Here is a 15,056-nt window from a genome sequence, read left to right as displayed (position 1 = left end):
TCTCAATGCTTTTACTTTTCCAATGTGTAACACTGCTAAAAGGCTGTTGTTTTTATTTTCAGTATCTGATGATGAGGAAGATTTTCCAAACTCACGGCCAGATGGAGATTATCTGCTTAACAACAACAACAGCAGCAAAGAAAAATGTACGTTTGTAAGATTTGTATGTCTTTGTTATAAGCACATATTCTGTGCTTAATGCACCTATTGTGCAAATGCCTGTGATCCTGTCTGAATGCTGTTTGAGTTTTTAGATCTTTTGAATACATAGTAAACACACTTTGATAGTCATCTTTATTTGCAATAACAAACCTTACACAGTATACATCATGTGGTTAGTGCTGACATCAATTTGATGTGTGTAAAGACTAAGTGCTTTTTACTCTAATAATTGTGGAAGTATTCCGTTATATCTCTGATGGTTGTGAGTACATGGCTTACTTATTTATCTTTAAAGATTTAATTAAGCAGCCGAAGTTTTTTTCAGAAGTAGGGCTAAGTTTAAATACTGCTGCTGTTTGATACTCATTTTACTTGATTTCCCTCAGTATTCCCTGTGGACAGCCTCAAAGGCCCCTTAGGCATCGATTTCAAAGGTGAAGCCATCACGTTTAAAGCTACTACAGCAGGAATCCTGTCTACACTATCCCACTGCATTGACATTTTGGTCAAAAGAGAAGAGAGCTGCCAAAGACGACTTGATAAGGTAGTGTGCAGTAGAAAAAAAAGTCCTGTTATCATTTAATTGCCAAACATGCTTGAATTACAGTGGTACACAAAAAGAGATACACTAGCAGACAAAAGTTTTTGAACAGTAAGATTTTTAATGTTTTTTTTAAACACTTCTGCTCACCAAGCCTGTGTTTATTTGATCCAAAATACAGCAGAAGCAGTAATATTGTGAAATATTTTTTCTGTTTAAAATAACTGTATTCTATTTGAATGTATTTTAAAATGTAATTTATTCCTGTGATCAAATTTAAATTTTCAGCATCATTACTCCAGTCTTCAGCATCACATGATCCTTCAGAAATCGTACTAATATGCTGATTTGCTTTTTAAGAAACAATTTTTATTATTATTATTATTATTATTATTATTATTATTATTATTATTTAAAACAGTTAAGTAAATTTTTAAGATTCTTTGATGAATAGAAAGATCCAAAAATCAGCGTTTATCTGAAATAAAAAGCTTTTGTAACATTATACACCATACCATTCAAGAGCAAGAGTCCAAAGAATTTTTTTTTTTAATTATAGAAATTAATACTTTTATTTAGCAAGGATTCATTAAATTCAAAAGTGATGATAGAGATTTATAATCTTACAAAAGATTTCTATTTCAGATAAATGCTGTTCTTCTGAACTTTCTGTTCATTAAAGAATCCTGAAAAAATTCAACTCGCTATTTTCAACAAAATAATAATTAATAATAATAATAATAATAATAATAATAAATGTTTTTGAGCAGCAAATCAGAATATTAGAATGATTTCTGAAAGGTCATGTGACTAGACTAATGATGCTAAAAATTCAGCTTTGAAATTACAGGAATAAATTACATTTAAAAAAAAAAAATATATATATATATATATATATATATATATATATATATATATATTATATATATATATATATATATATATATATATATATATATATATATATATATATATATATATATATATATATATATATATATATATATATATATATATATATATATATATATATATATATATATATATATATATATATATATATATATATATATATATATATATATATATATATATATATATATATAGGGCGTAGTGTAGGAGAAAAAACTCATTTTAAGAAAACAGCCTTTAAAAATATGTATTGTAATTGAAAAATGTTGACACAAATAGATAAAGTGCTATGAAAGAAACACGTAATGGTGTCTTTTGGATGTTTTACTTTCTACTAGTCTGGAAAAAAGACACTGAAAAACCAAAAAGCCCAAAATCTCAAACTTGATGGTTACATGAAAAAACATTGTTTTTGTCTGCAGTATCTCCCCTTAAGCATTCAGCATCAAGCAGCTCTGCCGGTTTTTTTTGCACAAGCTTAATCTGGACACTATTTACATACCCATACACTTCCCACATAACACCTTAATTACTAGATGAGTCACAAAGACATCCATTTAAAACAAAAGTGCATGTACTGTAGTCTCCAGAAGCCTTGCATTTCTCACATTCATCTCCACTTTATGTGGGAGCACAGCACATCTTCAAAACCGCACGTCATTAGCATCTTAGTGTAAAGCTCTCACTTGCACTTGCTCGACCAGTTTTTCCATCTACAGTCCAGCCTCCGGTATATCATGAGCAAGGAAGGAGCTTCTTGAATTCCAGCCGGCCGGGTGTGATTTTATAGTGTGTTTACAGTCAGTCAGCAGGACTAGATGGACCTTTGAGCAGAATAAAGCTTTCTGCAAAGTAACTAGAGTTCCACATTTCTGAGGATTGTGTTGTGATGTTAGCGACCGGATTGTAGAGGATGACTACAGTGTGCAGTGCTCCAGCGTTGAAGCCGTGGCAGATCTGGGTGGCCAGGTCTCTTCAGAGTGCTAATGAAAACTGGATTCCTCTGTGTACGCACAGCAGCTTCTACTCTGTAGGTTTGACATGCTTTCGTTCAGTTCGCTGGTTATTTGCTGCTACTTTCTGTGTTATGTGTCAGAAGAGTTGCTTGGAAAAGTGTTTTTAGTCTTGACATGTTTTATGTACTGTGGAAGTGTAACTGTTACGCGTTTACATTTTTTACCGAAACTCTGTCGTTGCCGTTTAATTGTGCTGGTTTAGTGGAGTCACCTTACCACCTTTTGACAGTTATCACCTGTCGTAAGCCGGGTGTTGTCAGTAATTGTTTGTTGTGACATCTTAAAGACAGAGAGAGGTGTTTCAGTGCTTTAAGCTAAACCACACCTGACAATTTCAGAACAGATCTGATTTATACTGCAATAAAATTATGCAACAGTTACTCATTTACAACACCCAATTAGCCAACTGAATAACCGCTTTCAGTGAAGGTTTAATGTTGTAGCTGCTTTAGCTGAGTTATTTAAAGGTTTGAGTGATCTTTCTGCAAGCTATTCAAGCTAGTTTTCTCTTCAAGCAAGTCTAGAGAGTGGGTGATATAGGCTCCACCCTTTGTTAGATGAATGACCTTCCAAAGCGGCAAGACACAATGGAATCTTCAATGGCATCTGTGTTGGGATTGACAATTGAAATGGGTGTGTTTGCTTAAGCATGAAACTGCATGTCATTGTTCTGCTCTGGATTCTCTATTTGGATCCTAAACAGGTGTTTCTTGGATTTGTTTGCAACCAAGCTTCGTTTAGCAACTAGCAAGTTGCTGAACTCAAAACATCTTCCCCGAACTAAAAGGTTTAAAGAGACTAAACTGCACAACTCTTTCAGTATTGATAAATCAGAGAAGACTGAAGTAATTAAATTTTAAAATATATTAAAATAGAAAATGGCTATTTAAAGGGATAGTTTACCCAAAAATGAAATTTCTGCCAATAATTACGTACTCTTTGTTCCAAACCTGTAAGACTTTTGTTCATCTTCGGAAAACACTAATTAAAGGAGCAGTTCACTCTCAGAACAAAAATGTACAGGTAATTTAATCACCCCCTTGTCATCCAAGATGTTCATGTCTTTCTTTCTTCATTCGTGAAGAAATTATTCTAAAGAAAGTATAGAAAAACATTTCAGGATTTCTGTCCATATAGTGGACTTCTATGATGCCCCCGAGTTTGAACTTCCAAAATGCAAAATTTAAATGGAGCTTAAAAGGGCTCTAAACAATCCCAGCCGAGAAAGAAGGGTCTTATCTAGGGAAACGATTAGTTATTCTCTAAAAAAAATTAGTTTATATAATTTTTAACCTCAAATGCTCATCTTGTCTATCTCTGCGTGAACTCTGTGTAACCTGGTTCATGACAGTTAGAGTAGGTCGAAAAACCACTATCTCAACTTCAAAATCATGCCACACTGCTGTTTTTGTAAAGGGTGTTTGATCATCTTTGCATTCACTTTGTGAACACTGGATCGATACTTCTGCAGCGATGTTGAAGTTAAAGTTGATTTTGATATGAGATGGGAGTTTTTCAACATACCCTAACTGTCTTGAACTGGAATACACAGAGTTGACACAGAGCTAGCCAAGACGAGCATTTGAGGTTAAAAAGTATATAAATTTTCAATGTTTTTTTAGAAAATAACCAATTGCTTCACTAGATAAGACCCTTTTTCCTCGGCTGGGATTGTTAAGCTGCATTTAAACTGCAACTTGGAAGTTCAAACCTGGGGGCACCATAGAAGTCCATTATATGGAGAGAAATCCTGAAATGTTTTCCTCAAAAAAAAAAAAAAAAAAAAAACATAATTTCTTTACAACTGAAGAAAGAAAGACATGAACATCTTGAATGACAAGGGGGTGAGTAAATGATACTATTTTTGTTCTTGAAGTGAACTTCTTCTTTAAGATATTTTAGATAAAATCTGAGAGTATTATTATGTATTAAGTTATTTGTTAAATATATATTGTTATGAGCCATTTAAGATCTTCATCACACAGTGCTTTGTGATGTATATTGGATATGGTAAAACCCTGAGTAACATTCTTCTTCTTCCATTCATAAGGAAATTGAAAGGAGAAAACGGGCTGAAGATGCCTACAAAGCTGCATTGTCTGAGCTGAAGAAGAAGCCTCATTATGGAGGACCAGACTATGAAGTGCGTCCACAGCCTTTAATTCACACTGACCAACACACACCCTTCATTCTAGACTGAGCTGTTCTCTCTGTGCAGGAAGGACCAAACAGTCTGATCAATGAAGAGGAGTTCTTTGATGCTGTGGAAGCTGCGTTGGATAAGCATGACCAGATCGAAGAGCAAGTAAGTCATCAGCCTTTACTTTTGGCAAAGCTGGATGTTTTACATATTTGTTTTTTTGTTGTTGTTTTTTTTAGGCATCAGTTTTAAAGGGATAGTTCACCCAAAAATGAAAATTCGGTCATTAATGACTCACCCTCTTTTTATTCCAAACCTGTAAGACCTTCATTCATCTTTAGAACACAAGTTAAGATATTTTTGATAAAATTTGTGAGCTTTTTGACCCTGCATAGACAGTAACGCAACTACCATGTTCAAGGCCCAGAAATGCAGTAAGGTCATTGTTAAAATAGTTTGTGTGACATCAGTGATTCAGTCTTCATTTCATGAAGCTATGAGAATTATATTTTTGTTTTCTTTGTGCACAAATATTCTTGTAGCTTCATAAAATTAAGGTTGAACCACTGATGTCACATTGACTATTTTATTGATGTCCTTACTGCCTTTCTGGGCCTTGAACATGGTAGTTGTGTTGCTATCTATGCAGGGTCAGAAAGTTCTTGGATTTCATCAAAAATATCTTAATTTGTGTTCCGAAGATGAACAAAGGTCTTACAGGTTTGGAACGACAGGAGGATGACTAATTAATGACAGTTGTTTTATTTTTGGGTGAACTATCCATAGATATATATACATAGATACCGCATTGGACTGCTCCAAGCACGTAGATGCGTCCGCCATATTGGAACGGTCCACTTGACGTCATTCACCATACTGTAGGTTCGCAGACCAACGGCTGTGCAGGACTGTGGCTTTTCGAATTTTCAGTGATTACTATGAGATCTATGGGTGAATGACGTCAAGTAGACCGCAGTGAAATGGCGGATGGCTTACGTATAACGGCCCATAGAAACAGTCGCTAATGAGGCATCTATGTATATATATATCTATGGAACTATCCCTTACTGGCACTCTGACAAATGATATGGATATGTTATACACTGAGCAGTTATTGCCTTAATGGCTCTATTTCCATGAAATGGACTTTTTGATTCCATCATCATGACTTTCGAAGTGTAAATATTAGGGCCGGGACTCGATTAAAATTTTTTATCTAATTAATTAGAGGCTTTGTAATTAATTAATCGAAATTAATCGCATTTTAATCGCATATAAATATTTGACCTGAGAACAGTGAGAAGTAAGTTTTTTTTATGGATTTTTAGTATACATTGAATAATGACTGAATACATAAGCTTAAGCAACAAAATATTGTTTATTTTTGTTCAACCAAGTCCAACAGACCAGTGCAATATTGCCATTAAGTGTAGCAATAGGCTCGATGTGCTACAGTGAGATGCGAATTCCTTGTTGCATAGCTTGCACACAACCATGCTCTTATCGACGCTTCCATCCATTCGTTTTTTATAACAAAATTTCCCATCCACAGGGCCAACCAAAGCGGTCCCATCAGCTTTTTTTGTCCATGTTCACTGTGGTTTGTTTTGCTGCGTCCCAATTCGCCTACTTATACTATGCCCTATAAGTATGTACTCTTTTTGTGTAGAAAAGTACATACTTTTGAGTATGTAGCAGAATAGTAGGCAAGCTTTGGGACATACTACTTCGTCATAACGGCTTCTTTAACGGACGCTCTGTTGCTTAGTTACCTGAATCCTGTCACTGTTTAAACTGCCCTGTCAATCATCACAGTTAACATTATCTACATTTAGTTTAATTTAATTTCCTACCGTATTAGAGAGAAATTAAGAGGCACGTTCTTTAACGAGTCTTTCATGCCGAGAACTCTGCTCTTGTGTTTGCTTAATTATGCATTTAAACTTTAATGACCAAACCTATCATTATAAATGTTGCTGCACAGGGAATATAACGCGGATAACATTTAAAAAATATTTTTAATCAGGTTACACACTGATTATTTATCACTCAAACCCCTTTCTCTACCTTTCCGGTGGTCGCGCATATCCTCCATGTTTGTAGTTTTTTAACACTTTTTATGCGTGTTTGTAGTTCTAATCGAATCCTCGTTCACGGCGCAGTGTGTTGTGGGCAATATTGCCGTTAGAGTGTGCATTGATTGTTAAGTAGTAGACCATCCGGGAATCTTTGGAATACTTTTTTAAACATACTACGATTTGGGACATACAATACTATTTAGGACGGACGCAGCTTGTCTGAACGCTAGTTGGTGCTCCAGTATAATCGGTCCGCCGAATCTCATCCAGTGAGAAACGTTCCGCGGTGCAAAACTAAGTGCGATTAAAATGCGTTAAAAAAATTTAACGCGTTATTTTTGTGTAATTAATTAATCTAAATTAACGCGTTAAAGTCCCGGCCCTAGTAAATATATACAGGAGGATTATGTTTGTGTTTGCAGTTACGAGGAAAAACTGGGAGAACCAAAGTAGTCAGAGCCTGGCAGTTAGCAGACATGCTATTGAACTATGACACCTTTGCTGTTGTCACCATTAAGGGCCTCTAAACAAATTTAGCAACAAAGTCCACAATTTTTTTTTTTGGTCACACACACAAAAATCTATTTTACGTTAATACAACCCAGAGCAACAATATCTTTAAAATCAAATTAAGTACTTTTTTATAAAAACATTGACAACATTAGATATGTTTCCATCACCCTGTGAAACGCAGAAACGCGTGATGGAAATTTCGAATAAAAGTCACAAAAAGGTTTTTATGCTCGCTTGAGGTTGTTTTTGGTTTGTGCGATGGATGGAAACGCATTTGCGCATCAAAATTAATGTGACTTTACGCTGTTGGATGGCAAACCTATCTCGTTCCACAGCATGTGAAATGTTGTTATGGTCATTCTGAAATGCCAGAGCAAAGCCTTTCATCAAAGTATTTATGTATAATTGCCTCCCAGAACTGTCTTACACAAGTTCCCAACTGCTGGCATCCAACTTCAAAAGCAATGACCACATTTATTGTTTTGTCTGCTCGCCATCAAGTAATGAATTATATTTTAAAATTATTATATTTAGTCTCCTACTTTTCTTAGTGATATATAGTGCCCGTTTATCAGGAAGTGTGATATTCCAACTTTAAATTTGCAACTTTGGATGGAAATCCAGCTATTGATATTGCCAAACAGAATCCCTGTGACTATAAAGAGTTTAAGCATTGAAAGTGGCAGATAACATAACTAAACAGAACATAAATAGAACACTGTTGGTGTGGAGCTAATTTAGGTATTTAGTCAATGTAATGGGTCTAAATGTGCTTAAGTAAAACATGCTTTATTCCATTTTAACTCTGGTTTGATGTTAAAATTAATATAATCTACTAATGTGATAATAAAAAATGGCAAATTTCATCCTTGTTGATATAGCAGTTGACTACTACTTGGAACCAGAGCTGATAATGAACATAGGCCCCACTGACTTTTGTGGAGATGAACCACTGTCAACAAATGATTGAAATAGAATTCATGACCCAGAGATCATTGTTCATTGGTATCCAACAGCCAATACACTAGTCAAGAACTATATGCATTATATTTACAGCTAATTCAGTTGTCCATTTATACAGTCAAACCAAAATGTATATTTAATCACCTTCAATGTTTCTCACATTTATAGTTTAGAAAGTGGTAATAAAATATGACAAGAACTCAAGAGTTAAACTGTGTCAGAAAAAAATCATCTTGATAATGTCAGATAACGTTGATAGAAAGGTATGTAGCAAAACATGATCAAGTCAAAGTGTCCCCAAATTTTTCTACGTTTTACTGATAGTCCACTGTATGAAGAATTTGAGTATAATATGTCACAGTTTACTTTATTTTGCTATCCTCTCTTGCATAAATGAACTATTGTGTCTTGCACCCACTAGTTTAAAAAAAATCAAAAATTATATATGGTGTCTGAATAATATTTGGTTTGACTCTAAATGTTCTTGTCTTGATTTTCAGTCCCAGGCAGAAAGGAGCAGGGCATCTCGGCAGATCTCCCTCACTCCAGACACCAATTCCTCCCTCAGCGCTCATAAATACTCGACTAAGGTATGTCAGACCACTCTGACTCACCCACACAAACACACACTCCTACACAGTCAATCTATCAAAGCACATTTGCCTCTTCGTGACTGATTATGCAATTCTGTCATTGCTGATGGTGGGTCTTCTCTGTGAAATCTTAGGAGCTTTTACATTTGCGAAAACTGCCTATGTTCTTCTAATCCCTCTTGCTGAAGTTTGATTTGCAGTGGCAGTCTGCTCTGTATTCTCTGGGTGATGATGAGATTTTTATTTTCTTCTCTTTCCCTTGACCTGTTTCCCTATGGCTTTCTGGCTCTTGGGTTCAGCCTCACAGTCATACTTCCTCCTTGTCCTCCATTGACCTCATAAGTGCCTCCGACGACGTGCACAGGTTCAGTGCTCAGGTAGATTTATGACACTACGCTAGCGCGGATGAACTGCTGAGGTTTGATTGTTCTAGTGTACAACACCTCATACCACTTGTTTTGTTTACAGGTTGAGGAGATGGTGCAGAGCCACATGACATATTCTTTACAGGATGTGGGTGGAGATGCTAACTGGCAGCTGGTTGTTGAAGAAGGAGATATGAAGGTAGATTTGTGTTTTGTTTTTGTTTTTTGTTTGTTTTTTAACACTTTGAGCTGTTTCTATGGAACCCGGATTCCATATCAGAGTAAAAAAAAATCCTATAAAAGCCATCTTGGTCAAAAAGTGAATGCTCTCCACACATACTGTATGTTCATCAGGTATGTTCAAAAATCCCAGCCAACCCATTCAGTACCAGTACTTACATGGAAAGCTCTACAAAGTAGCCAATAAGAAATGCAAATGGCTTTTGCATGTGAACTCTTCATATATACATATATACAGTGCACACCTTAAATGAGTACACCCCTTCTGAAGCTTAACAAATTCAACAATTACTCTTTACTTGGAAGACATGTTAGGCTTCTAGCTTTAGAGATATAGTATTCCACATTCCAGCAAGTCTGTTTGATCAGTTACCAAAGAAGAATGTTAAAATTATTCAGGAAAATACGATTTTTTTTTATCAAAGTGGTAAAATTCTGTGTTGCAAAAATGAATACACACTCATGAAAGTTACAAAATAAAACTAAAAAAAGGTGTAAGGCTAAGGTAAGTTTTGATCAACATGCAAGTAATTTCTTGAACAGTTAAAAGTGTTATATAACCCACTGAAACGTACTCAGTTAATGCTGACAACAATTAAACTATTTGAGAGAGATCTGTCAAGAGAGAGAATTTCTTAGCATAAAAGAGGACAATGGTACAGGAGGAATACCAAATTATTGTTTTAAGTGTGAAAATATAGTAAAAGTAACACAGAAATTCAAAAACAATGGACTTGTGAAAAGGCCACTGAAATAATTAGGTGTTCACTTTAAGCTTTCATTTAGTGATGAGTGAGTTTTTGCTAGAAAAAGAGCAGGAGAAACACCAAGAAAGTGTCTTAGAGCCAGCAAAAGCTATGAAAAGAGTATCACATTTAAAAAATGTAGACTTCTGTGAATCCATACTCTGGTCTCATGAGACCAAGTCAATCCTTTTAGATCTAACAGCAACCAAAATGTTATGGTGTTGCTAGAGGAGGAGTACAGTGAGAAGTGCCTGCTTCCCACAGTGACAATCAGTGGCAGTAAAGCTCTTATATAAGGATGAATAAGTGCTAAAGGTGTTAGGGAGTTGTGCTTTATCTATGCTGTCATATATTCACACACCACTGTGTGATGGAATACAAACACCTGAATCTGAAGATGCTGCCCTCTCCACATTCCCTACATTGTTGGGCATTTTTTTAAATGACAATGAAGATATTCATTCCTCCAAGGTGAAAATCACACGAGACATGTATTTCACCCATTCTTAACACTCTTGAGCAGCTGTGGGAGACGAGCTGAGCAACACTCCCTATTAAGAACAGGGCATTTAAGAAGGTCGTCCTCCAGGAGTTAAACAGGACGGATGTGAAAATTTGTCATGAACTTGTACACTCAGTGTCAAGAAGGGTTGAGAGCTGTATACTTAGAGGTATGGAGGACACATTAAGTACTAGAATATTGTGGTGTTGTCCTAACTATACAGCAAAATGGAAGGATATAGAAATGTCTTTGATGGACACCCCTATACAATCAGTTCTAGGATGTTTAGAGCAGGTAAATGATATATTCCGTGTACAGAATCAGTGTGTGGGCCACTCTGTCAGAATGTGGATGGAGGTGGTTAAACGTTTTAAGCTTCATACGGAGGTTAAAGTATTGGGCTGGCCAGCCTATGATGCACACTTTATTCCAGCTCGGCATGACTACAGATATAAGATTTGGATCTCCCATGGTATTACTGCCCTTTGCAAAATTATATCAAACAGGGAGCTGGATAGCTTTCAGAATCTATGTCAGAACTTTGATCTAATTAGGCAAGACTTTTATTGGTACCTACAGGTTTGGCATTTTTTTCGGACAGAGATCAGAAGCTCTAATGAGGGTAATTTTTCAAAATTAATCCAGATATTTATAGACGCATATAAGGGTGAAAATATCAAAGGGGTTGTAGGCAAATTGTATGGCGCTATCTCTTCAATGAATAAAAACTCAACAGATTATGTTAGACAGCGATGGGAGAAAGACATGGGAATGGAAATACCAGAGGATGTTTGGCTTCATGCATGGAAAACTCAGTGTTCTACCACTCTTTCATTGAACTGGAGAGATTTTGGTTGGAAATGTTTGATTAGATTTTTTTTATAACCCCCATGCAAAAATGTAAGTTCTCTGGGAGACAGCAACCTTGCTGGAGGGAGTGTGGCTCTGTGCAAGCTGACGCTGCCCACATCTTTTGGTTATGTCCACATATTCAGTGTTTCTGAGGTAGGGCGGGACAATTAATGTCGGGGGTTATAGGTTTTAACATAGATGTGTCCTTTCCCATTATGTTTCTAGGGGTTACTCCTGAGGGTTTGAATAAGAGTGATGTTTTTCATCACGAAGATTTTTTTAGTTGCTTGCAAAAAAGCAATTACCAAATGTTGGCTAAAGAGAACCCCCCCCAACTATGGATCTTCTTCTAAGCATTGTCAGTCAAATATGTTTTATGGAAAAAATGACCTCCTCTCTCCGACTACAGAAAGGTAAAGGGGAAAATTATTGGAGAAAATGGGATTGTTATTTACTTCAAACAAGCAATGGCTAGTCTCCCAAACTGCACTTTAACCCCAACCTGAAACAAATGTTTTCTGTTTCCTTGTAAGACCTCATGTAATTGTTGTTGTTAAATGTAAATTTCTTTTCTCCACGTAATTTTTTTTTTTTTTTTTGCGATTGTGACATTTTTAATATATATTCATGTCTATGCTAAATGTATACGAAAACTGGAAAAATGTCAAAAAATAAAGTATAAAAAAAGTACTAGAATATTACACTTATAATATTACATATATAATATTATATATATAATAAAACTTCTGTGTATATATATATATGTATATATGTAGACCTTTGTTAAACAACTGTCAACAACAATTGCATTCTTGCAGAATAAAAATCTTTAATTATTGGATTTTTTTAATAGTAGTGTGTGTGGGTGGTTTCTGGTTCAGTCACGAAACAGAAGAAATTGCAATAGAACCTGGACACCAGTCTAAATCTTCCTCAGGTTACAGTTTAGGATATTTGTATTTTCAGTGATGTATCCCTTTTAACCCTTTCCAAATTATGTTGTTCTCTTTTCCACTAGAGGTCATTTAAGCCATTGTTTGGTCTATTTGCAGTTCTGTCATTATTAATGCTCAGAAATAAATAAGTATTGTTTTTTATGCAGGTGTACAGGAGAGAGGTGGAGGAAAACGGCATTGTTCTGGATCCTCTCAAAGCTACTCATGCTGTCAGAGGGGTCACAGGTCACGAGGTCTGCCACTACTTTTGGGACACAGCTTATCGGAACGACTGGGAGAGTATGTTCGCTTTAGTGCATCATTTGCCTTTTTGATCATTTAATCTTATATTGTAAGAATGAGAATGTAGTTTAAGAAATAGAAATCTTAAGAAAATGCTGTTTCTTAAAGGAATAGTTCACCCAAACATGTAAATTCTGTCATTAATTACTCAACATCATGTTGTTCCAAACCGGTAAGACCTTCGTTCACCTTCAGAACACAAATTAACATATTTTTGATGAAATCTGAGCGCTTTCTGACCCTGCAGAGATAGCAACACAACTGACACATTCAAGGCACAGAAAGGTAGTAAGGACATCGATAAAATAGTCCATGTGACATCAGTGTTTCTAAAATATTAAGAAGCAATTTGATATCAAAAATATTGTATTTTGTGTTCTGAAGATGAACAAAGGTCTTATGGATTTGGAACAACATGAGGGTGAGTAATTAACAGAATTATTATTTTTGGGTAAACTAACCCTTTGATGTCATGGCAAAATATGTGAAAACACCTTTTTTAATTTTTTTACAGCAACTGTTGAAAACTTTGATGTGGTTGAGAAACTCTCAGATAATGCAGTCATCATTCATCAGACGCATAAGGTATAACACTTTACCATTCACTATTGAATCACGGCTTAAAATTTCTGAAATATTCAGATTTCATTTTTTTTCCCCTTACTACTCTCTTGCAGAGGGTGTGGCCTGCTTCCCAAAGAGACGTGCTTTATGTATCGGTTATCCGTAAAATTCTCTCCACCAATGAGAATGATCCAGACACTTGGCTGGTGTGCAACTTCTCAGTGGATCATGACAACTATCCTGTAAGTACCAGGACTGCTGAAGTGTCTTTCATTAGCTATTTGATATTGTAGAGAACAGGCTAAACCTAGAAACATATACAGTGCTTAACACAGTTATTAGACCACCTGTCATAATAAAGAGAGAAAACCAACATTTGGGAGTCTATCAAAAACTTGTTTAAAACTAAAAATTGTATTGTCATTTATTACGCAAGAAAAACAAACTAAATAGTCTTGATTCACACATACAGTCAAACCAAAATTTATTTGGGCAGCTTTAACATTTCTCACATTATTACAGTTTATTCGCTGTTGTTCAGAAAATGGTAATAAAATATGACAAGAACCCATTCAGAAATTCATCTTGATAATGTCAGATAACTTTGACAGAAGGTATGTAACAAAACATGTCATATCAAATCCAATTTTTGTAAACAATTTCTTAGTTTTACTGGTAGTCCACTGTATGAAGAATTTTTGGGTATAATATGTAAGTTTACTTTATTTTGCTATCCTCGCTTACATAAATGAACTATAGTATGCTGCATCCACTAAAAAGAGTTTCAAAAATGATATCTGCTGTCTGAATAATTTTTGGTTTGACTGTAATTACCAAAAAACTTATTTTGTATGGCCTCCTTTGCCCTAGATGACAGCTTGCGTTCCTGCTAGCATTATTTTAGACCAGCTGTGGTACAAACCTTACATTGGGTGATGGTCTAATGAATTTAAGCATTGTATATTATTCATCAGTATACAGTACTAAGCTGTGCATCAGGAAACTGTCTAACAGGGTTGTTTGTTTGCTTGTTTGTTTTCTCCAGCCCTCTACCAGATGTATTCGTGCCAAAATCAATGTAGCCATGATATGTCAAACCCTAATCAGCCCACCAGAGGGAGACAAAGAGATCACTAGAGACAACATCCTCTGTAAAATCACATATGTAGCCAATGGTAGGTCTAAGAGGTGTCTGACCTTCCTAATTTAGGTTTTAAACCCACCAAAAAATGTGTCCTTAAGTCCTTAAAGGGATAGTTCACCCAAAAAAGAAAGTCTGTCATTAATTACTCACCCTCGTGTCGTTCCAACCCGTAAGACCTTCGTTCATCTTTGGAACACAAATTAAGATATTTTTGATGAAATCCGGGAGCTTTCTGTCCCTGCGTAGACAGCAGTGTAATTACCACTACAAGAAGCTACAAGAATACTCTTTGTGCACAAAGAAAACATAAATAACTTTATTCAACAATTTATTCTCGTCTTTGTCAGATTTTCCTAATTAAAGTTAAACTCCACAAAACATTGGGGGCTCTTAAAGGGATAATTCCCTAAAAATTAAAATTCTGTCACATAATTTGCACACCGAGTACATTAGAGTTTGGGTTGCAAGCTTTATTATTATATACATG

General features: G+C 35.4%; 1 protein-coding gene across 1 annotated transcript in view; it reads left to right on the top strand.

The window, feature by feature from the left end:
• cert1a (ceramide transporter 1a) overlaps nucleotides 1-15,056 on the top strand; it is a 36,121-nt gene that overhangs the window by 15,602 nt on the left and 5,463 nt on the right. The window contains exons 6-16 of the mRNA XM_073839995.1: nucleotides 63-146; nucleotides 549-706; nucleotides 4,682-4,774; nucleotides 4,850-4,936; nucleotides 8,826-8,915; nucleotides 9,218-9,295; nucleotides 9,387-9,482; nucleotides 12,726-12,858; nucleotides 13,376-13,446; nucleotides 13,539-13,667; nucleotides 14,471-14,600. Of these exons, the coding sequence (XP_073696096.1) occupies nucleotides 63-146; nucleotides 549-706; nucleotides 4,682-4,774; nucleotides 4,850-4,936; nucleotides 8,826-8,915; nucleotides 9,218-9,295; nucleotides 9,387-9,482; nucleotides 12,726-12,858; nucleotides 13,376-13,446; nucleotides 13,539-13,667; nucleotides 14,471-14,600 (1,149 nt within the window). The remainder of the gene's footprint in view (nucleotides 1-62; nucleotides 147-548; nucleotides 707-4,681; nucleotides 4,775-4,849; nucleotides 4,937-8,825; nucleotides 8,916-9,217; nucleotides 9,296-9,386; nucleotides 9,483-12,725; nucleotides 12,859-13,375; nucleotides 13,447-13,538; nucleotides 13,668-14,470; nucleotides 14,601-15,056) is intronic.

The sequence above is a fragment of the Garra rufa genome, chromosome 5 (assembly GCF_049309525.1).
Source record: "Garra rufa chromosome 5, GarRuf1.0, whole genome shotgun sequence".
Taxonomy (NCBI): Eukaryota; Metazoa; Chordata; class Actinopteri; order Cypriniformes; family Cyprinidae; genus Garra; species Garra rufa.
The sequence above is the reverse complement of the archived record's forward strand: the minus strand, read 5'-3'. Positions and strand labels throughout refer to the sequence as shown.